Genomic DNA, 23230 nt, shown 5'->3' with positions numbered 1-23230 from the left:
CAGTGAATGCATGCATACTGAAGAGATGCATGTCATAATAATATGTGACTTTTGCAGTCTCAGAAAGTAAAGACCCATTTTATTTTCCCTTTAAGAAGTGTCAAAAGTCTCAAGCAATGCTGTCTATTCAAGCTTTGTATCTAATTTAGATATGAATGTATATGTACATTGTAACTCAACATTTGTATGTGTTTGGTTTTCCTTTGTGGATAGGTTTTGTTCAGTTTCACTGTCACTATGGAACAAGAGGCTGGTAAGCGATTCTTTCATTACATTCTTGTAGTTTCTACAGAGGTAAGTTTTTTGCACACAATTTTTTGTTTTTTTACAGTAGTTGTTATGTTTTTTCTTCCTTGAAAATAAGAATATTATGGTTTTTAAAAACAGAAAATGAAAAAGAACGTTTTTCTGAAATTTCATCAAGCCTGATCACTGTATGCAATTTTCCAACTGTTTGCAATAATATATCATTTTACTTTGAAATATAATTTTGTTGTGCACTGATATATACACTGTAAGTATGATATTATTACAGAGTTTGGCAGCCCTGATGATACAACAGTGATTTGACCAACTCTGCAAGATGTAACAAAAAAAAAACAACAACAACAACAACCAAACAAACAAACAGTGTGATGCTGTCAGCTAGAATCTCACATAATTGTGTTTCTGACAGGTTGCTGTCCTTTTCTTTCATCCTCTCCAGCTTTCAGGGGTTGCTATGACGACCCCATCCCAATGATGAACAAATCGTCTGTGTCTTACGTCAATCCTGGGCACTATAGCTGGAGGACTGTGACCCCAGCAACCTGCACGGAACTATGTGTCACGAGGAACTACAGGTAGACTGGCTGGAAAGGGATATTCAATAGTTTGTAGCAGAAAGCTTTCTTCATATTTGTTCTCTTTGTAACCTTCTAGTTCCTCCTCATCCAGCTACTGTAGGTCTTCGTGTTACAAAACTTCCATCCTTGTCTTCCTTCAACTTTTCAAAATGACTGTTCTTTTAACTTTAATTTTGTCACCATGAGAGCAGAGAATATGAATAATACTTCTGTGTTTACTACTACTGCTACTGCTACTGCTACTTCTACCACTGCTGCTGCTGCTGCTACTACTACTACCGCTACTACTACTACTACTACTACTACTACTACTACTACTACGACTACTACTTATACTACTACTTCTTCTACTACTGCTACTACTAACACTACTACTGCTACTACTACTACTACTACTTCTACTACTACTTCTTCTACTACTACTACTACTACTACTACTACTACTACTACTACTACTGGTACTACTACTACTAACTGTACTACTGCTACAGCCAATGCTTCTACTGTTTTTACTACAAGCTACTTGTACTACTGCTGCTGTGCCTTAGATTCCGTCTCTTCCACTACATGTATAAACAACAAAATCATACTACACTCACCCTGGAGGCCCTACTACCACTCAAGTTCTACTAGTGCATACACAAGTATATTGTCATATATTTTATTGTCCTTGAAGGCAATTTGATTTATTGTCCACTACGATACTTCTTAACAAATGTATCGAAATGAATATCTCTGTGCTACATGTTTCCAAACATGATCTCAGCTATGCTGTGATGAGAAGTGGACAAGCATGCTTCTGTGCCGACACCACCAGGAATCTCGGATCCAATCACACAGCTGAGTCATGTGACCAACCATGTGACTCATCCCCCGAGGAGTCTTGCGGAGGGGAGAGGTTGGTGTCGGTGTACGACGCCCCATTACCTCTCACTGAGGTGCAGATAAAGGAGCTCCATGGTATTGAAGGTACTCCCTTGACGTGAAGTAGGATTCTCTGAAGCACTGTAAGAAGTGAATCAAGTTCCAAAATGTTCAACCTTTGAAGAAAAAAAAAAGAGAAAGAAATAAAGTGTTCTTGCATTGTATCGTAACACTTTTACAATTCCTATGTTCATGAGCAAAATATAATTATTTGAATTGTCTGTGTAATGAATTTGGGCAGTACAACAGATGAAAATTACTTTTAATACTGCTTTGATTTTAAAATCACAGAAATCTGGAAGATGAACTGGGAAAGTGGAGGTCATTAAATGAAATGAAGAGTTGAAATCATGAAATGCATGCATTCCTTGAACAAGTTATGCTGTAAAAAAGGTCTAGTATAATTTTGCTTTAATTTCTTTTATGATCTGTAAAATTTAACAAGTGTGCAAATTATTAGCAAAATACTGAGATTAACATCATAAACTTTACAGAATGTAATTTGTTCATATTCTTTTATATGACTTTGCATGATAAAGCTTGTAAAAACTGTCATCTATGCAGGAGTAACTCATTCAAAGATTAAACAGGAAGTGTGATCTAATGTGAAACTATTTCAGGTCTAGTTTTCCCAGCCTTTGAGCCTGTGAACTTCACCCTAACCAATCCTGTCACTAGAGGCCAGCCAGACAATCAGATGATTACTCTCGATGTCCACTTTGGAGATGACTACCCTTACCGCTATGAGGGTCCTTGGAAAGATGGGATGATTGTTCAACACACTTTCAGGTCAGTTAGCCGATGAGATTGATCTTGTGACCGCACAAATTGTGGGTCGTCAAAATTTGACCAGATGAATTAGTTAGCACTATCTTGACAATTGAGGAATGAAATAATGAAATGCTTGTCATATAAATTGATCCACATGTGACTGCCTGCCTCAATTAACCCTCCCCCAAAACAACAACAACAACAAACAACAATATTCCAACGTGGATTGTCACTTTCTACAGAGTTTGAAAGAGTGATCTCTAATCTTTACAATCATATTTAACTTGTTCAAATTGGACCATCCTAACCCATTCTAAAAGTGATTGAAATAAGAGTTGGGAGGAACAATTTCATGGAGAAGGGAGAAACAAGGATTTAAAGATTAGGAGCACTCAAGCGTGCTCTGTAGAAGTATCAATGAAAATCACAAAGTGCTAACTATAGCATTACTGCTGTTTATCAAGACAAAAATGTCTTTTTCTGTTTAAATGCAAAACTGAAATATTACCAGGCAGGCCAAGAAATATGGAGAGGAAAAACAAACTGAGAAAAAGAAAAAATATCATAAGAACAAAGATTCTCAATCCTTACATTGAAATCTTCTCACATGTTTTCATGCTTACATATTGAAACAAAAAACAAAAAGATCTGCTGCTTTAAGAAACATCACCTGCACAAAGAGAAATAATGACAACAAATAAAATCTTATTCCTTGGTTTACATCATCTAGCAAACCTGGGCTGCACCCTGTCCAGTTGACTCTCACCCAGGCCCTGGGACCTGGATCTAAAGCAGTGTATGCTGTATTGGTCCAGATGCCAATCCAGGGTGTGTCCATAAATTGCCCCCACCGTTCCCCAGCTGGTAGTCAGAGCTACAGCTGTGACATCACCATTGCCATGGGAACAGGGATGCTGCTCTCGGCACACTTTGAGGAGGATGCAGTGGTGGACAGTTTCAATGTCTCTGGTAAGAAAATGAGTTCATAGTTTATATATGTAAGATATCATGGTTTATTTTTAGGAGAAAACTGGTGTCATTGACCATTTTTTCTGTCGGTGTGTGTGCTTGTGACTGTGTGTATGTTTGTGTAGGGAAGACCAGGGCCCCATTTCATAAAAAGTTGATGTGATAGCAGCTCTTGCTGGAATGGCAATTGATGGTGATGACAAGGTGCCAGGTTTCTGATTGGGTTGCCATTGGTAGTTGCCATTCAAGCAAGTGTTGCCATCCTAACTTCTTTTATGAAATGGGGCCCAGATCACTGAGCTTACATCATTCTCTTTGCCAGAAGAAAAGGGAGATGTTTACATTCCTTGAACTGGAGACATTAGATTGCAAGGAAGATGCACCACAGACCTAACTAGCCATCTTGCCGCCCCTGTACTCAAGGTGACATGTATATGTCATATAGATCTGATGATACAATTTTAGAACAATGGATTTATTGATTTGGAATTCCTAATTAAATTTCATTGATCCTAACCTGCTTTCTGCTGTGAGTGGATACACACGTACAAGGTCATCACAAGTCTTGTAGAAAGGCACAGCTTATGTTGGGGCTTTTCAAAAATGATCTCGTGATGAGGTCTTTTTGTCTAGTATGATTGCTTATTTGTTCATTCTTTAGATCTTTATTTTTGCTGATTTTTTTTTGATTATATTACAATTCTAGCCCATCTCTGTGAAGCTATTTGAGTATTAAAGTCTGTTAAACTTCTAGTTAGTTAGCAACAGCTATATTTTTTTTCTTGTCATTTCTGTTTTTCTAAGCACAGTTGAGATTACATTTGTGTTGAAAATACATATAAATAAATACACACATACAGACACATATGTACACACCCACCCACACTCACTGCCAAAATATGAGACATAAATGCAAAATTGTGAGAACAATTTAACTATTAAACTATTATCTTTGTCTCCAGAGGTGCATAAATGTTTTTGTGTGATTAGCTGATATTTGTTTTTACAATTGTCATTTGATATGAACACTTCTGTCTTATTTCTTTTTCTTTTTCTTTAGGTGGAATCCACAGGTGTTTCCTCAAGGTTCACATTATTCGTTTATTGATTGTCTATTAAGTGTATATTGTTGTGGTTCACACATTTACTTTCTCTTTTTTTGACAAATAGCAATTACAGCCTGAACTGAGTGACAACAACAACAACAAACATGAAGCGTAGTAACTTTTATTCAAACTTGTCCACACTTTTGTGCAGATTCCCAATTGGATTACATTGGAGTCAGAGATATCAAGTCTAGTGATGCCAATCAGAGCGCCTTGCAGTCGGCCCCTCTTCCTCTGGAACAGAGATACATCAAGGCAAAGAGTCCTATCCTGAAAGATGGGTTGCTGGTTGGTTTTGACTTGGATGTCAATGCCAGTGGGACAGCCTTTATGGAGGTATAAAGTTAGATATTACTCGGAATTTGGGATGATTTTCAATCCCAGCATTTGGTCAAAACGCAACAGAAAGGCTTACATAACTGCATCACCCTTCATTTGCATTTTGATCACTCCAAGACAGTGCTCTTTTTGTTATTGCTGTTTTTTCATGAACTTTAAACTTGTAACACTTTAAATCTGTGAATTGCGAAAGCCATAACAGTGATTGGAGCATTAGGCTACCCTCACCCATATGGTGCATTTCTTGCGCCATGTACATACACTGCGCAAGGCAGATAGTTGTGAGGCCTTCAGAAAAAAAATGAAGATTGGCTTATGCTTCCATCGTATTTTGGCTTGTGATAGCAATTTTTGTGTGTACACACAGAATGATATACAGTCAACCTCGGATACCTCGAACTCGCATAAGCCAAATATCGCTTACCTCGAAGGCAAAATGAAAGTCCCGATTGTTCCTATGGAGTTTTCGTGTGTTAAAATTCGCGTAGCTCGAAAAAACTAACTCGAAGTTCGGTTACCTCGAAGGGAAATCTCATGTCCCGATCTTAATTAACTTATTGTTTTTCCCAGCATGTTGCTCGAATTGAAATTGCAAACATCACTCAGCATTTCTGATGAAGCGCGCGTGGACAGCGAAGACATGTCACAAATCTTTTCACACTCGATTGTAAATATTCTGAGCCCCAGAACGATCGCGCGCCCAAAGAAATACCCGCTACACAGCTGACAAGGAAAATCCCCAACACCTACTGTACCTACACACGTACACGGTATGCATATATAGCAGCCGTGCAAATGGGAGTGCTTACAATAGCACTACGCTCTGCCCATCATCTTTCTTTGACCACTTTGTTTTGATTTGCGATCGTGATAGTCATGCCGTGCGCGTACATTTCTTAACCGTCGTGGCGCACCTGCTTAGGTGTCGACAGTTGTATCTTTGGCATTAATCACGGTCCACTGTCCAAACATCAATCTCCTGCTAGTGTTTTTTGTTCCCTTTTTTCCTTTCACGAAGTTTGTTTCATTAATTCTCCCCCGAGAGCGCAAGCTCAAAATATTTTTTTCCAGCAATGCGATTATGAAAAATGTGTGGTATATGATCTGGAAGTATAGGCCTAGCATAATAAAGAATAGTATAGATATGATCTAACAACAGTTTATTCTGATAAATTTCGAAGTAACGGAATAATACGCTTTACGATTTTCAGACAAAAAAAAAAGAAATCATCATGTATTTTACCCCTGTTTTGACTTGAATCTTTTTTGAGTTTTCGGTATTTTTTTTTTCTTTTCTAGCACAATCGTCGATTGTTTCGCTTTTTTTTTTAATGCGAACAATCCTCTTCGGTAAATGTTTATGATTACAGTAATAGCACTGTCCTCATAAGCCGTAGCCGGAATCTGATCTTGCAATATTACTCACTACTCAAGTAGCCCATCCTTCATGTGCTGTGCTGCACTTATTCAGGTCTCGACACTTACAGTGGCCCGGGGCCACCAAAACGCACGTCGGGCCACCAAAAAAAGTCGGATGTTTGCCTTTACTTTTGGAGATGAACAGCGGTAACAATCGGCCCCGAAAGTTGCTACAATGAATGTCAGATGATTGCTTTTGATTTTGGAAATGAATAACAGTACTATTCGACTCCATACGATACTAAAATAAATGTCGGATGTTTGCTTATACTTTTGGAAATGAATAACGGTAAGATTCAGCTCTGTACGGTGCTTGAATTAATGTCAGATATTTGATTTTGCGTTTGGAAATAAACAAGGATAACATTCGGCTCAGAAAGATACAAAAATAAATGTCGAACGATCCCTTAGACGTTCGGAAATGAATAACAATAGTATTCAACTCCGTATGATGTTTGCTTTTATATTCGAAAGTAAATAGCAATAACATTCGGCTCCGGAAGATGCTAAAATCAATTTCGAATGTTTGCTTTGACGTTCGGAAATAAATAATAATATTCAACTCCGTACGATGATAATATGAATGCCGGATGTTTGCTTTTACGTTCGAAAGTACATAGCGATAACATTGAGCTCCGGAATAGGCTAAAATGAATGTCGAATGATCCCTTTTACGTTCGGAAATGAATAACAATAACATTCAACCCCGTACGATGATTGAATAAATGTCGGATGTTTGCTTTTACTTTCGAAAGTAAATAGCAAGAACATTCGGCTCCGGAAGATTCCAAAATGAATATCACAGTCATGATTGCTTTTACATTTGGAAGTGAATAGCAGTAACATTCTGCTCCATACGATGCTAAAATAAATGTCGGATATTTGCTATTATACATTTCGAAATTAATAACACTAACATTCAGCTGCGTTTGATGGTAAAATAAATGTCTGCCTTGACGTTCAACAATGAAAAACAGTAACATTCAGCTCCATCCGATGATAAAATGATTGTCAGATAATTCATTTCACTTTTGGAAGTGGACAGCAGTAATATTGGGCTCCGTATGATAGTAAAACGAATGTCGGATGTTTGCTTGGAAATTTAGAAATGAATAACAGTAATATTCTGCTCCGTATGCTACTAAAATAAATAAATGATTGTTGCTTTTACATTTGGAAATGATTAACGGTATCATCTGCTGACTGTGAGTACTGCTGGTAGACACATGGAAGACCGGTGCGTAGCGGTGCGACATTGCCGTCACTCCCTGTAGCTCTAAACAGTCTTGGTGAGCTACATGTACACCCATAGTTGTGCGAAATTTTAATAGCTTGCAAAGCTAAGACTGTGATTCGTGTGTTGGATATTGTGTAAGAGATGATGACTTAGAGAGAGAAAAGGAAGAAAAACGAGTAGTGATCGAGGGGGTACCTACGCCGACGCGACAATGTACATTCAGCACCCATGTTCTGCAACCCTGTCTTGCACTCGATTACGTACTGGTATTTTCTTTTTGTTTTTATGGTGATAAGTCATTTAATTGTCCACCAGAAAACACTGATGAAAGAAGAACATCAATTTTTATTCAATTCATTCATATTAAAGTCGATTCAAATCCAATTGACAAGCATACAAACAATCGGTAGGCACTGTAACAGATACCATGTTGAACATCGACAAAAATCGGATAAGTCGAAGAAAATTCAACATACGCGTACCTCGAAATTTGCGTACCTCGAACCAATTTCTTCAGTCCCGACGACTTCAAGGTATCCGAGGTTGACTGTATATACATATTTTTTTCTCTTCAGGTAGCAAACAGAGATATTAACCTAATGCTTTTTGTGTGTGGACACTGTAGGCCTTTGTATGCATGTGTGTGAGTGAACCATCCCTCAGAGTATGTTGATAATATCTTGGCTTTGAAACAGATGAGCGAAAATTACATCAGTGAAGGGATGAGGGAAATACCTTCTGTTATAGTGATAATTATGACAAGAATATTTGCTGTGTGTATTCTCATGGAACATAATAATGAATCATTTCATTTGCCACAGGTCCTTCGTCCAGTTGCCAATGTTAGTGTTCTGTGTCAGAACAACACCAGACCAGCAAAGCCAGTCCTGTCAGTCCGCGCAGGCCACAGCTGCCAGGGACAAGGCGGGTACAGCTTTGCCAAGCGGGCGTGTCTCAATCCTACCCCCGACACCACAGAGCCGACTCTGGAGAACAACTATAGATATGTGGCGAGGCTCATCCTAAATCTTCCCTCTGTAGGGAGACATTTTGCCCCCCTCAGCCATAGTGTGACTGTCCAGAAGGGTGATCTTCTGGCGCTGGTTCCAGGAACTGCTGTGGTAAGCAGACTTCCTTCCGCATCAAACGTCGAGGTTAAAACCCATGGTCGTCGACTAGGGGAGGAGGATGTCCTTGAGGGTGATGAGGGAGAGGTCGTTGAAGGGGAGCACCAGTTTAGGGCGGTGGTGGTCCTTCCATCAAGAATTTGGATTCGAAACCGCCAGGCCGGGGTGTGGAGTACCTCTAAGGTGAATGTAACCTTGACAAACTCCCTCGGACAGAAGCTTGTCTCAACACTGGCCCCCAGCGATCAGAGTCCTCAGGGAGTAGAAATCAAGGCACCACCTTATGGTATGTTGGACCTATGTATACCAGTACACTGTTTGGTAAAATTTGGCGTCTATCTCTCTAATTTTGTGATGTATGATGACAAAAGGTCACACTCAATATTTGTCATACACACTTGCTGATGTGCACTGACGTATAAACATCAGTCTGCATTATGTACATTAACTGACTACGGTACTGATCTCTAGTTACAGTAACAATGAACATAGAAAATAGAAAGTTGGCAATGATAGAAGAAGAATTTAAATACTGTGGGAGATGTGTCCATTTAACATGGTGTTTGTTGTCTTTCAAAATATCGTGCAAAGAAACATATTGCATGCTATATCAAACACGTACAATACACTGTATGTGTGTGGAAGAAAAAAACAATTGAAAGACTGCCATCAGAAGAACAAAAAAGAATTAACTTTTTCCATGTTTTCAGTGACATGAACAAAGAGAAGAAAAGATAAAGAGATACAACGCTTGTAAGTATAGATTTGAAAAGGACATTACTAATTCATTGTACTTGTATATTCTATAATGTTGCTTAATTAAAATATTTGATGTCTGAATGTATTCTACGTCATCAAGGCTTCTGCAGTGTTTATCTGAAGTCTAAAATGATATCTACTTTGCTGTACATACTTTAGTGTATATCTTATGATGACTTATCATATACAATACTGTGTACTTTACAATTCATATTGCTTTATGTATTTTCATTTTCAAACTGACCAAACAGTGTGATGGTATAATGCATGCACGCTTTGTATATTGTTGTACTCTTTCTCGGATGCTGGTTGGAAAATAAATGAAACTGAATTGAACTGAACTGAAATATTCTCCATCATTCCTGCAGATTTCTTCACACTATTTATCATTCTCCCCCTTTCTGCTTTATTTCAGGTCTTGTGGGTGATTTGATTTCCCTGGAAGCCATCTTTGAATCCCAAGCTGACACCTACCGCTGGTCACTCGGGCCTGGGAAGCAAGCCCTGGTCAATTTGTGTCATCTGCTTCAATACAGCTGGACTGAGTCGGGTCTCTATGATGTGTCTGTGGAGGCAGGAAATGAATATGGCACCGCAGTCATAACAGTGAGTTTGGAGATAAGTGTTTGTAGGGAGCTTTAGATTTTGCGATGCGGACTTTAAGATGACGATTGCATTGGCCGTTCTCCTCTCTTCCTGCGTCGTGTTGCAAAGTAGCTTTAGATTACGGTAGGCCAGATGCAGCCTGTAGAAAGTAAAATGGTGCCCCCATAGGATCATTGCATCTCTGAGGTGTGAATTTGAGCAGATGCAAAAATTGCGTAGAACAGGTTTGTTTCCTCTCAATGTCCATGTTGTGAAAAACTAAAGCTTCCTACTGTAAAAGTGGACATTTTTTGCATATTTTGTGCAACAAGAAATTAGTGCAAAAATGAAAACACATACAATTTTTTGTTTGTTGTGTGTCATACTATTTTGTATATTCATTCCCCAGAAATTAAAGCATGCAAATTTCATCTCGCCCAACCAAACGTGAAAATTACTAGTGTGAAGAATTTTGCTTTTACACCATTCCACACACAACAAATACTGTACATCTGTCTTACGTTGCAGAAATTTATAAAGAAATAGATTAATGATATACATACTCTCATTCTTCTGTTTCTAGTAGCTTGTACCTTGCTAGTTTATAGTAATTTGGCAGGTGTATGATTTGGCCCTGGGACATTTTCATTAGAGTGAGAAGAGATTAGATTGTGAAGGAGAGATGAAAATATAGAACTGCATTTCCTGTAGAAAATCAATAACAACATGTTTACCACAGTCAAGAAATGCATTTCCTTTACTAGATATATGCCGTATAAATGCAAGTCAGTAAACTTTTTCTACAGTCATTTGGTATTATTCCATTTGAAGTTTTTCTTTTAATGATGTTGATCATACAATTTCCACACAGGTAACTCATATGAGTTAATTTGAAGTGTGTTTATGAAAAATTCCGCACATATTGCACAACCTCTCAGCAATCTCTGAACCATTCTTTTGCTCTCTATGACATTCAGTGCCAAGGTTGTGCTTTTTTGCTTTATTGCAATCTCTGTAGATTCCATTTTTAGTCACCCATAATCCTCCACTGCCCAACATCACACTGAACACTTCACGTTCAGTTGACTACCCAGAGTACGATGTTGCCCCTGTTGCAGTTGGACAGACGTTTGAGGTGAATTGGACTGTGTATTATGAAGGTAAGTCATACTGTCTGTTCTCTACAAGCTGAGGTGGTGCTCTGGCAACAGAGCAAATGTCAATTCTGACAGGTTTGTATATGTGTGCTGTTGATAAGTCTGTGATAAAGATAGCTGTGAATTTAAAAAGCAATGTTTAAATCACCATCTTCTTTAATGGATTTACATTTTTGAAGATGAGAAAACATCATCTTTTAAGCACAATGATATCAAAAAATTGTCATCTCAATTTATATGTCTTTAATGCTTGATGTATTTTCACTGAATTGGAAAGAATTCATTATTATTTTTTTAGTGCAGTGTTATAATCATACAAATTTAATAGAAAAATCACCTGTCTTTTTTGAAACACTACAGCATGGCAATGATGTAGCAATTGCTGTTAACCCGTTTCATGCTGAATTCTGAAATCCCCATAAACTTAATACACAGGCCGCCATGTTCCCGTTGTGAATGGGTTAAGCTCTGTGATCGACAATCATTGTTTATTAGCCTTCATGCAATTTGCATGTTACTGGAGACTTTTCATAATTTTAGGTACAGTGTTGAATTCATTACAACAGTCTGTTTATGCCAATCAGTAATTTGGACCTGTTCTTCACATAACTATCCCAGAGTAAATTTATAGAATTGGATATTATTGTCATTTTTTTTTTTTTTGGTCAGGAGAATCAGACTTTGTCAAAGCTCTAGTACAATCAAGCTGACGATGACTTGAACAGATTTTTTTTTTGGTGATAATCTGCATTTTAAAGTGTGAAAATGTAAGAAAAAAGGGTAAAAAAACAATGTTTCTTGCACATAGCATAAAGTGCAGCCTCCCTATAAGTGCATAATTATCTGTTATCCTTTGAAGTGTATGTTGATATACTGACCTGTTTTTAGGTGATTGTCATGATTCTTTTTTTTTTTAACTGAGTGATATTCCCCTTTATGTTTGTTTCTAAGCACCAAACGTCTCATATGAAATCACTTTGGGGAAAGCATCTGACGTGACAGTAATGGTGTGGGAAGGTTCACCAGATATCACCTTTCCATCAACATTTGTAGACGGCTGTCAGTTGAGCAACATCAAATTCCAGCACAAAGGTAAACCCTTTTAAAATTATATTTTCTTGTTTATGTTGTGGTTGAAGTTTTGTGCCAGAATGTGTGTTAATGTGGTTATAAATGATAGAGACACTTAATGTATGGGTGACTTTTTAAATGCTGTTCAGCCATTAAATGTTTCTGGATTTTGTTCATTCTTGGTCATCTGCTGAATGATCACACAACTCACATTCATCAGGCTGAAGACTTGTAAGAAGAAGTAGTAATTGCAGAAGCAGCACAATAGTGCACAGATTGATTTACAAAAAGGTGGTACATTGTACTAATACGGTTGTAGTAGTAATCAATTGGGTGGCATTGAAAGTAATATACCTTATTGTTGTCATCATTCATATAGCTATCCACCTTTGTTCTTCTTTTATGACAGAGTGGGGTGCCTGTATTCACCTCGTGTCTGCTACACCATGTGTCTTGCTGATCCATGTCATTTCCCAGAATGCTTTTGGCAATGATACCCTCTCAATGGCGTCGCACATTATACAACCTATTACTGAGGAACCGCTGGTCAACATCACGACAGCAAACGTCACTCTTGACAGTGATGCAGACATCATCACTCATGGCGATGTCATGCTCGTTGATGTTGAGATACCAGTGGGCACAGAGATCACCGTCCAAATCATGGTCAGCGGCGAAGACATCTCTGATTCTTGCGTTCACTGGCTGCAGACAGACCGTAGGGCCCAGTGCGCAATTTCTACGTCAACTCTTCCTGTGACCGACCACCAGCTTGTGGTTGAAGTGAGCAACCCTTTCTCCTCTCCCGACCCTTTGAACTATAACTTCACACTGCAGATGGCAATTGTGAACCTCAAAGTTGGAGTTGCTGAGACCGTAGGGACCGATCAGGATATTCCGATCTGTTTGTATGCAGAGCAAGGTAGCCATGTTAAGTACACCCTCAGCGTTTCAGGTGGGACTATGGCAATGAACGGAACTTTGGACTTCCTCACACCTGATCCTTCCTGCAGCACAGAATTTCACAAGTTTGCGCTACCCGGTCAGTATAACGTGACTGCGATGGCATGGAATGCTGTCACTGATGCCAAAGTCTGGAGCTCAACTATTGTTCAGGCTTCGGTGTATGCTCTGGTTGTGTCAGTGGATAAACTTGTGACCTTGAATGACAGTAGTGCAGGGTTTGGAAATCTGCAGATACTATATGAGGGTTCAGCAGTCAAAAGATCTCTAGATGTGAAGGTGGGTTTGGCAGTAACAGACATATCTGGAAATTCAACAGAGCATGTGTTTCAGATCTCAAATGATCAATCTTATCCAGTAGAGTTTTCTTTTCTTGTCCTTTCACCGGGAACACACTATTGGGAATGCTCTGTGTACAACAATGTCAGTAATATGACAGTCAATGGAAAATTCGATGCAGATATTTCCATTCGTAGTGCAGTTTTCAGTGTGCAGAATCTGACTGTCTGGTCACATGTGATGATCAACTTTACCATTGAGCTTCTCGCTGGTACAAACCTGAAATACTCGGCCAACTTTGGTGATGGGAGTTCCCCTGTGAACTCTGGGCTTACTGACAATCTAATGATGATGTTCAGTCAAGTGTATGAAGTTTGTAGGACAGAGTCATTTCAAGTGAAACTAACAGTGTCAAACAAACTTGGAAATGCCAAAGAAAGTTTAACGCTGACTGTCCTCCCAGCAAGGTTTTCTGTCCTCAGTGATTGCATATTTTCTCTCTCGTCACCACCAGACGTGAGGGTACAGGTGCCATTCTATGTTTACGGAGGAAAATACTTTTCAGCACCTTTAGAGGGCGCATATCTGGTGGACTTTGATGATGGAGTAGGTGAACGAGAGCTCAGTTTTGCTCTAGAAGGCTCCCCATCCCTGAATACGGCTAGTGCCTTCCATCTTGTGACACTCTGGAAGACCTATAGTGAGCCTGGCACCTATCAGTTCACCTTCCAGGTGAACTCCTCGCTTTTCTTGCAGCGGTGTGAAACTCCAGTGCACATTTATGAACCTATTGCCTCACCTGCAGTGCACATCATGTATAATGAGAGGAATGTGTCTGATGCAAGTCTTGATGTGGTTGCCCTAGGAGAGGGGAGGAACTATGTTCCCCTTGTTGCCATGACTGTTGTCCATGTTCTGCTGGCCAGAGGAAGCAATGTATCGTACGAATGGTCTTTTGCAGAAGAGGGTGAAGACAGCATCTTTCGAGTGGAGCCACTTGCTTATGCTGGCGACAATCCAAGGAACTTCTGGAAGTTCAAGGAACCGGGAGAGTACCATGTCTCCATAAACACCTCAAATGCAGTGGGATGGATCGAGGAATCTTTCACTCTCCATGTCCAGTCTGCAGTGACCGAACTGCATGTCGAAGGACCAGGACTGCAGCTGGCGAACGAAACACTTGCCTTCACACTACGCATGACGACCTTTCCAACTGATGCTTGCATCGTGATGGACTTTGGCGACGAGACATCGGACACCTCTCACTTGGCTGTGTACGGCGATCCAAGCTGTCCTTTCATGGAGTCAGGGTTGTTTGACCCCCTGTTGTACAGACCCTTCAAAATGCTCAACATGACAGACTTGTGGGAACAGAATGCAACTACCTTTCAGGTGTACAACAAGTTCAGATCGACAGGAGCATTTATTGTGAGAGCAGTTGTGCAAAATACTGTTTCTTCGCAGGAGACGTACATCCGCCAAGTGATCAGAAAGGCCGGGTGCTATCCACCTCGCATCACTTTCGGACATGCCGGTGAACACCATCTGTTGGTGTCCCAGCGACTGAGCATTCAGGCAGTAGTGGATATCAATTGCACCACCTCCAACACTGTCTACTACGTGTGGTGGGTCACTTCTGTTCAAGAGGACGGCAGCACTGTGGTGGTGCCGTTGCCAGCATCTGTCTCAGTGGAGGGTTCTACAGTCTCAACTCTGGTGATACCTGCAGGAATACTGGGCAGTGGGAGCTACACCGTCTACGTCAATGTGTCTACCAACAACGAGCCTGGCATTGAGACTATTTCCTCCATCGATGTCACCTACAAAGGGAGCCCTCTTGTGACTGTCATCACGGGCGGCAACCGTCGGGTCATCTCCCACGGTTACAGAGATCCCGTCACCCAGGAGGTGACTTCCTTGCGGTACACCATAGACGGGTCGTCGTCTTATGATCCAGACCAGCTGGAAGAAACTCTGAATTTCACCTGGCAGTGTCGCAGAAAAAGCTACATTCAGGACATTGTGACCGTTGAGGACATTGAGACATTCCAGGTGTGGAATGATGATTTTTCACTTCTTGTGAATGACAGCATCCTGAATACTGACTTTTCAGGAGAGTATGATGACATTGGTGGTTGCTTTGGCAGACAGGGTGGACCCCAAGATGCTCCTCAGCCTGGTGGTAAGTGGAAAATTGAAGAATAAAAGGCAGATACAGTGAGAGATTGATATGAGTGTACATTAATTATGTTTCAGAATTATTATTGTAAGCATATGTTTGATATATATATATATATATATATATATATATATATATATATATATATATATATATTGTATATGCTAGCTTATATTGAAGATATTAGGTACCTCTGGTAGTCAGTATTTTACTTTAATTTGTCTTTTTTTAGCATTAAAATATCAATTCTCTTTTATCAGTCAATCATTGGTCGGTCCAGGAATGGGATCATCAAATTTGATAACTTTGTTTTTTGTCACGCAATGTTTTTTGTCATTGTAGAAAAATCATGAACCACGATGCAAGATTGCATTTAGTGATTCAAATAAAAATGCATTTGTTGATTTTCTTTCATAAAAGAATACAAAGAGTTGTACACAGTCATTATTATTATTTTTTTCCTTTATATGATTTTAATAGTGCATACTATAAACTTACTGCAGCAGTATGTGCAATAATGATAATGCAACATTTACTTGGCATATCAAGCTTACAGCTTTTGGACAGGAGCATTCATATATCTACAATATGCAAAATCCAAGAAAATGATACACCTGTCGGTGTTTGAAAGATCTTCTTAATCTTTGTGTGATGACCCCCAACAGACATGATGTGCACTGCTGTACAGCAATGTGCCCTCACCTACAATGTACCATATTAGGTCTGTGCAGACAAAAATATGTGTATGGCTTCCATGTCTATTGTTCCCTACCAGGGATATTGAGCAGCAGTGGTGGACAGGTGGAGATTGATACATCATACCTGTATCCTTTCATGGAATATGAAATCAAGCTTGTCACAATGATGGGAGACAAAATAGGGATTGACTACCAAACCATCTATGTGTCAGATGAGTTCATTCCTGATGTCTACTTGAGGTATGTGCCTGCAGGGAAAAGCAGTATGTTTATGATGCAGCACCCTGCATGACCATTCATATATTTTCAAGTTCTAAAATCAATAAAGAGGTTAACTTTTATCCCAGATGTGTGCAGATATATCAATGTATTGACATAACATTTTGTCATTGGCAGTCTACATATTACATCTGGACTGCCCAGCGTAATACAACCAGTTTGCAGTATGTGACAGCTGCTTTACACTGTGTGTACCTATCATACTATGTAGGTGTTTGTGTTTCAGACAGAGTATTTGAGATTAACTATTTACATGAATTGCAAGGGTTCATTGATAGAATTCAAATTTGCCAGACATTGTTCTGTCAGACCATTATAATCATTATTAAATGTGTGAAGGCATTATAAGAAGGATTTCATCGCGCACCATAGATTTGAAGAAAAATTTTAAACAATATCACAGTACAGTGTATATGATGTTACTCTCAGAACTTTTATGAAATGTAGATGTCAGAGCCAAGGTAGGCCTACTCCTACATGCCCCTCTGGATCTCATTTTAAGATTGAGAACTAACTAATCTCCAATGATGTTTTGCATGTAATGATCTACACTGTACATTGTTTCATAAATGGCATCTTTTAGAGTTGTCATCACTATGTTCTTAACTCCTTTTTGCCTCTTTAGATATAACTCTTTTTTTTTCCAGACCCAGCATGCTCCACCATGTACTAGGAGTATTAATTTTCATGATTATATTGCCATCTTGTAGGTGCATGTCCAATTGTCGGGAGGTGCTTGATCCTCAGACCAGACTTGTGATTGAAGCAGTGGATGCAGGTTCCATAGACATTGACATCAATGCAACAATCTACTACATGTAATCACAGTTTACCTTGTTTTTTTATGCCTCCGCCACGAAGTGGTACCGGAGGCATTATGTTTTCGGGTTGTCCGTCCGTCCGTCCGTACGTCCGTACGTACGTCCGTACGTCCGTCCGCTTTCGTTTACGCGATAACTTGAGTAATATTTACTGAAATTTTACCAAACTTGGTCCAAGTATGAAGTATGATGGGGCAATGATTTGATTAGATTTTGGGTGAAATCGGCTAAAGGTCAAAGGTCAAAGGTCAAGGTCAAATCATGAAATTGTATCCGTTTACGCGATAACTCAAGACTGTATGGAGCAAATTTCACCAAACTTTGTTGGAGGATGATGTATGATGGGACAATTACTTGATTAGGTTTTCAGTGAAATCGGACAGAGGTCAAAGGTCAAAGATCAAGGTCAAATCCTAAAATTTATCTGTTTACGTGATAACTCAAAACTGGATAAAGCAGCTTTCACCAAACTTGGTCCAAGGATGATATATGATGAGACAATTAGATGAGTAGATTCTAGTGACATTGACAAGAGGTCAAAGGTCAAAAGGTCAAGGTCAAATGCCAAAAATGTTGCTATTTCCCCCATATCTATGCAATGCCCGCAGTTATTTTCTTGAAACTTAGTGTAGACATGTACTACTGCGTAAAGATTCTCCAGAGAGAGTTTCATGTCATAAGGTCAAAGGTCAAAAGGTCAAAGGTTAGGTGAAAATGTTGCAATATCACTTTTCTCGCAAATGGTTCGATGTATCTTCATGGAACTTGGTACATATGCATGTACTGACTGTCAGGGATTATCTAGGGAATTTAGGGGTCATGGGTCAATAGTCAGGGGTCAAAGGTCAAGGTCAACTCGTCAAAATGTTACTATTTCCCTCATATACTACATATGCAATGATTGCATTATTTGTTTTAAAATTTAATATATGTGACCCTGCACCTCAAAACAAACAAAAAGTCGCCAGACATGAATTTTTAGTTAAGACCATACTCTGAAAGAGCAGACTTTAAGCTTTAAAATGATGTATAACTCAAATCAAATGGACTCTCCTAAACTATCTAAATATTGGAAAGAAAGCACAAACTCAGGAAAGATGTGAACTGAGAAAAGAGGCTCTGAAGTACAGTGTCTATTCAAGCGCTTAATCTTTACCAAACCGTGTTGGCTGTGCGATGAATGGGACAAAAAACAGGAAGTTAACCACCAGAGTAACAACAATGAAGGGATTATTAGATTAAACTGAAATTAGGCATGCCTAATTAACACATTCTGTCCATAATTAATGCCAACTTTCAAAGCAGTAGCACTATCTTTTCAAAAGTTATTAGAGTTGAAAGTGAAGAGTGTGGATAAGGTTTTTCAGAAATGAAAAAGGGATTCTAAAGACACACATAATCACACTATTCTACCAAAAATGTTCGAGATAAACTGCTAAAAAAACACACTTTCCTGCCCGTTTTATGATACCAAATTTTAGCATAATGTAAAAGAAGACCTGCTCTTTCAGAAAATATGAAAAAGTCAAGTTCGACTATGTTGACCCATTTCACTTATTTTCAGTCCTCACGCAAAATCAGTGTATGCGACTTTATGTTCGTTTTGAGGTGCACGGTCACATATGTACGTGTATTACTTAATGGAGATTCTCTTGGAAATTTCCAGCCAGAAGGTCAAAGGTCAAAGGTTAAGGGTCAAAGGTCAGGTTTAAATGGAAAAAAAGATATATTTTGTACTGTAATTACACTCTTTCTTCATACCTTGAAAATTATACTCAATGCATAAACTTATAATAAGGTCGGTCAGAAGTCAAGTAAAAATTTTCAATTCCCCAAATATGTGTACCTACACTCTTTAATAGACAATTATAGCAAACCCAGTTCGTAGAAAGTGAACATTCAAGATATTTCTGACAAACGTGTTATTTCGATATTTTGCCAGTTATGTGAAACTGTCATCACACATTGTGAAGACATTGTACTATACGCCTATTAGGAGAATCATGCATTATGGCGGAGGCATCAGTCGCCGTAGCGACATTTCTAGTTTTTTGTTGGTTTTTTCATTTTTTTTTTTTTTGGGGGGGGGGGATGTCAAAATAAAACTTTGAAAACACACACACACACACACACACACACACACACATTCACACAATCTAATGTTTGAAAGCAAAGACAAAATGTTCAGAAATATATTAAACAATCATTTGACATTGCAGGTTATGAACACTTCAAGATGATTATTTCCGTCATGTGGACTGTACCATCACAGTAATTACTCTCTGAGAGCATTATTGGTCTTATTTTGATTGTTCCAATTCTCGCATTTATTCATTTATTTATTTTGACTCTTTGTGGATTTACTATGGTCTTAACACTGTGATGTCGTTGAAAGGCTAAAATGACACTGTCAGAACTCAGTGATTGATAGTAGCGCATGATATTAATGATTTCTGCTGCAAACATCTACAAGTAATCACTAGTTTGTTTGTATTCATTCATCACTTCAAAAGTGAAGGTACTTTAATATCCTGACCAAATACACTATAGTAATTAAGATAATAAGTGCTCTTTTCCTACAGATGGGATATTGCTCTGTGTGATAACGGCACAAAGCAGATATTGCCCTTCGACACATGGCAGCCATATTCCTCATGGGCCAACCAGACAAGCAATTACTCTACCAGTGCTCATCTGTATATCAATCCTGGTGTCTTCGAGGCAGGGAGTCAGTATGAAGTCATCCTAATGGCATCATACTCCTTTGACTTTCAGACCAAGAGTAAGAAATATAGAAGTGTACAATCCTCCCTCTTTCATCTACTGTCTTCTTAATTTATCAATCTGTCCATCTATTACCTCATTCATATATCTATCTCTCTAACTATCTGTCTGTTTATATATTATCTACACCAGGTACCTACCCTTTTATTGATTGATTGGTTGATCTATCTATCTATCTATCTATTTATCTATCTATCTATCTATCTATCTATCTATCTATCTATCTATCTATCTATCTATCTATCTATTTATCTATCTACCAATATATCCAGCAATATACATACAATGTATAACTACAAAGTAATGTATTTCTCTCTTGCAGTTTGCTGCATCCTCTTGATTCTCCTGTTTAAAGTAAACCATTTCCCCCTTTCTCTTTTCCACTTACTTAATCTGTTTTTAGATTATTAGTTGATTGTAGTGTATAATAGTGTAATTGTATTCAGTGTACACAGTAAGGCAAGACAATGTATTTTCTTTGTTATGTTTTTTTTTAATCGCTTCTTTTTGACTGGTTATCTGTATATATTGTTATCATCCATACATTGTATTTTGCAACCAGGGTACAAACAGACGTGGAAATTGTATCTGTTATCTAATTCCATAGGAGAAAGAACTTTATAGATTATGATTGAATGTAAACAAAAAAAAATATATATATATATATACATTTAGAATGTTTCTGTTTTTTTGTTTTTTTTCAGATGTACAATATATCTAGCTTGCGTTAGCTACGAGCTCTATCGTAGGCCTATCTAGATTTATTTGCGACTACTGTCTATCTACAGATACTGTATACCAATTGGTCCTGACTTGGTATACTGTAATTCATGTTTTCCTTGTGTACATGTGTCTTCTGTCCAGCTGAGATTGCCATAGAGTTCAGCACCAACCATGTACCAGAGGGAGGAGTCTGCGAGGTATTCCCACAGGAGGGCACAGCTGCACAGACCCTGTTTGGCTTTGAGTGTAATGGCTGGCAAGACAGTGATGGCCTTCCTCTGGAGTACACCTTCCAGGCCAGGCCCCAGGGAAGCTCTGGCACTACAAGGGTCTCTCTTAGCGGCAGGCAGGACAGCTTCTGGCCAATCTATTACTCTGGTCTGTTTTTTTTAGAGGGGTTCATGAATATTGTCACGTGAGTGACTTTTTTTTTTTTCCTCTGCTACTCTGACACCGAAATAATGGAAATTCAAACTGTTCGTATACAATTATGCTCGAGTTTAATATTTCAAATCTTTGTAACTTTCTCGTTCATAACCATACATTGAGCATAAAAGATAATATGAAACAAATCACAAATACATAACTTAGGTTATCTTGGATGACCTGAACTGGTGATCCCCTCAGCTTGGCTCAGTCGCCATCGATGTCCGATACCCTCGTCGTCGACCTCGGCACAGTCGCTTGGCTTGTCTCTTGGAAGCACCCCTTGACTTGGCCACTCAGCTAGACGCTACCCTATTGGCGGTCCTTTCAGCTCCTCGGCCTTCACTAGTCCCTGCTACCACGCAGACTCATGCCTTGATCTGCGATGCCCGAGCTCAAACGACGGCGAGCAGGCAAATGGAGATTGAGCTCCGTTCCAAAGTTCGGATCATAACTGTCCGAGTTCAGTTTTATCGGCAGCTGGAGCTCGCATCTCACCGACGTAGAAAACCCCCAGAAGAACGACTGTTGCCTAAGCGGAGATCTATGCTGGATGTCTGATTAAAGTGTCTCTCCGATCCTCTACATTACTGAGCTTTTTATTAGCTTCCCTAACCATAGAGATTAACACTAAAGTCCCTTACACTCCCATACACTTGCTTTTTCATGCCTTTTCTACACAAAAAGGATCATCCAATCATCACGCTTAAATATAGCCCTATTGAAACTCTACACAATATGTCTAGCCATCGTCTAGACTGCTGTTACATAACATCTTTACTCATGAACTTGTGAACAATAAACTACAATATGTCTAGCCATCGTCTAGACTGCTGTTACATAACATCTTTACTCATGAACTTGTGAACAATAAACTACAACCACCACCCTAGTGACACTGACATAGCCGAGTCTCAACTGAGCTAGAGAACATTCCTAGCCACCACCTGGATGGGAGCTATTACATAACACCTCTATTCACTCAATTTCTATAGTCTGAGTTAATACATAATATTGCAAACCGGGGATGCTGTTGCCATGCTATTTCTTTAACTTTTGCTTTGTCTCATTTCATGTGACTGCCTTGTCTAAATTTAACTGATCTAGACACGCTGTTGCTATGCCAGTTTATTCTTTTACTTTTACTTTGTCTCATTTAATATGAATTTCCAGACAGTCACTTTCTTGTAGCTTGACCTAGTGGCTTTCTAGGACAAGTTCAATTTCACTTCACTGACAAAATCAAAGATAAATTTCTCTCCTGACAATATCCCCCACCTTAAGATATAATTGGGATATCAAAATTATATCCTACAAGAAATTTATGGTACACGCTATTCAATCAACCAACATACTATTCACAGTGTATGTCAATATGCATATGTTCAAAAGAGAGACTGATAGACATCAATATCAACAGCATATATACATCATACATTACACTATCCTTTTCTCTTCTGCCATCCTTGTTCTGAAAAGAAACAACTTCATAATTATCTCCCAAGCCTTTTAACAACCAACTTTTGCTTTGTTGGTATTCCTAATAAAGGCCTTATAGCTTACTTAATACATCATCTTCAAATGCATAAGCTTTAAGTCTTCTATAACTAAAGCAGAACCATCGAACATGTATACATAAAATCTTCATTGCCTATAATGATACCTTTTAGCAATAATATCTCTACTATCACACATTCTTGCTCAGATATCCTAATATGTTTGTGCGTGCTTTGGCTTTCATTTCCCTATACTTCCATGTTGCACAAACC

The 23230-nt window shown here is 38.8% G+C and overlaps 1 protein-coding gene across 1 annotated transcript; it reads left to right on the top strand.

Annotated features, from left to right (window-relative positions):
- The first annotated feature begins 237 nt into the window (after positions 1-237).
- Positions 238-21454, top strand: LOC139711057 (uncharacterized). Its single transcript, XM_071622978.1, has 14 exons — positions 238-253; positions 707-842; positions 1612-1814; positions 2390-2558; positions 3271-3509; positions 4767-4951; positions 8432-9023; positions 9912-10102; positions 11100-11241; positions 12719-15733; positions 16506-16668; positions 17418-17525; positions 20111-20310; positions 21177-21454. The coding sequence occupies exons 1-14, from the start codon at positions 238-240 to the stop codon at positions 21452-21454; spliced, it is 5637 nt and encodes a 1878-aa protein (XP_071479079.1).
- The last annotated feature ends 1776 nt before the right edge of the window (positions 21455-23230 follow it).

The sequence above is a fragment of the Diadema antillarum genome, unplaced genomic scaffold (genome assembly GCF_040938485.1).
Source record: "Diadema antillarum isolate AM-2024a unplaced genomic scaffold, OU_Dant_1.0 seq00001606_RagTag, whole genome shotgun sequence".
Taxonomy (NCBI): Eukaryota; Metazoa; Echinodermata; class Echinoidea; order Diadematoida; family Diadematidae; genus Diadema; species Diadema antillarum.
The sequence above is the reverse complement of the archived record's forward strand: the minus strand, read 5'-3'. Positions and strand labels throughout refer to the sequence as shown.

Excerpts from the sequence above, each read along its gene's own strand:
- LOC139711057 (XM_071622978.1), top strand. Across the intron at positions 4,952-8,431 it reads GTGGGACAGCCTTTATGGAG|GTCCTTCGTCCAGTTGCCAA; the intron begins GTATAAAGTTAG and ends CATTTGCCACAG. Across the intron at positions 16,669-17,417 it reads ATTCCTGATGTCTACTTGAG|GTGCATGTCCAATTGTCGGG; the intron begins GTATGTGCCTGC and ends GCCATCTTGTAG.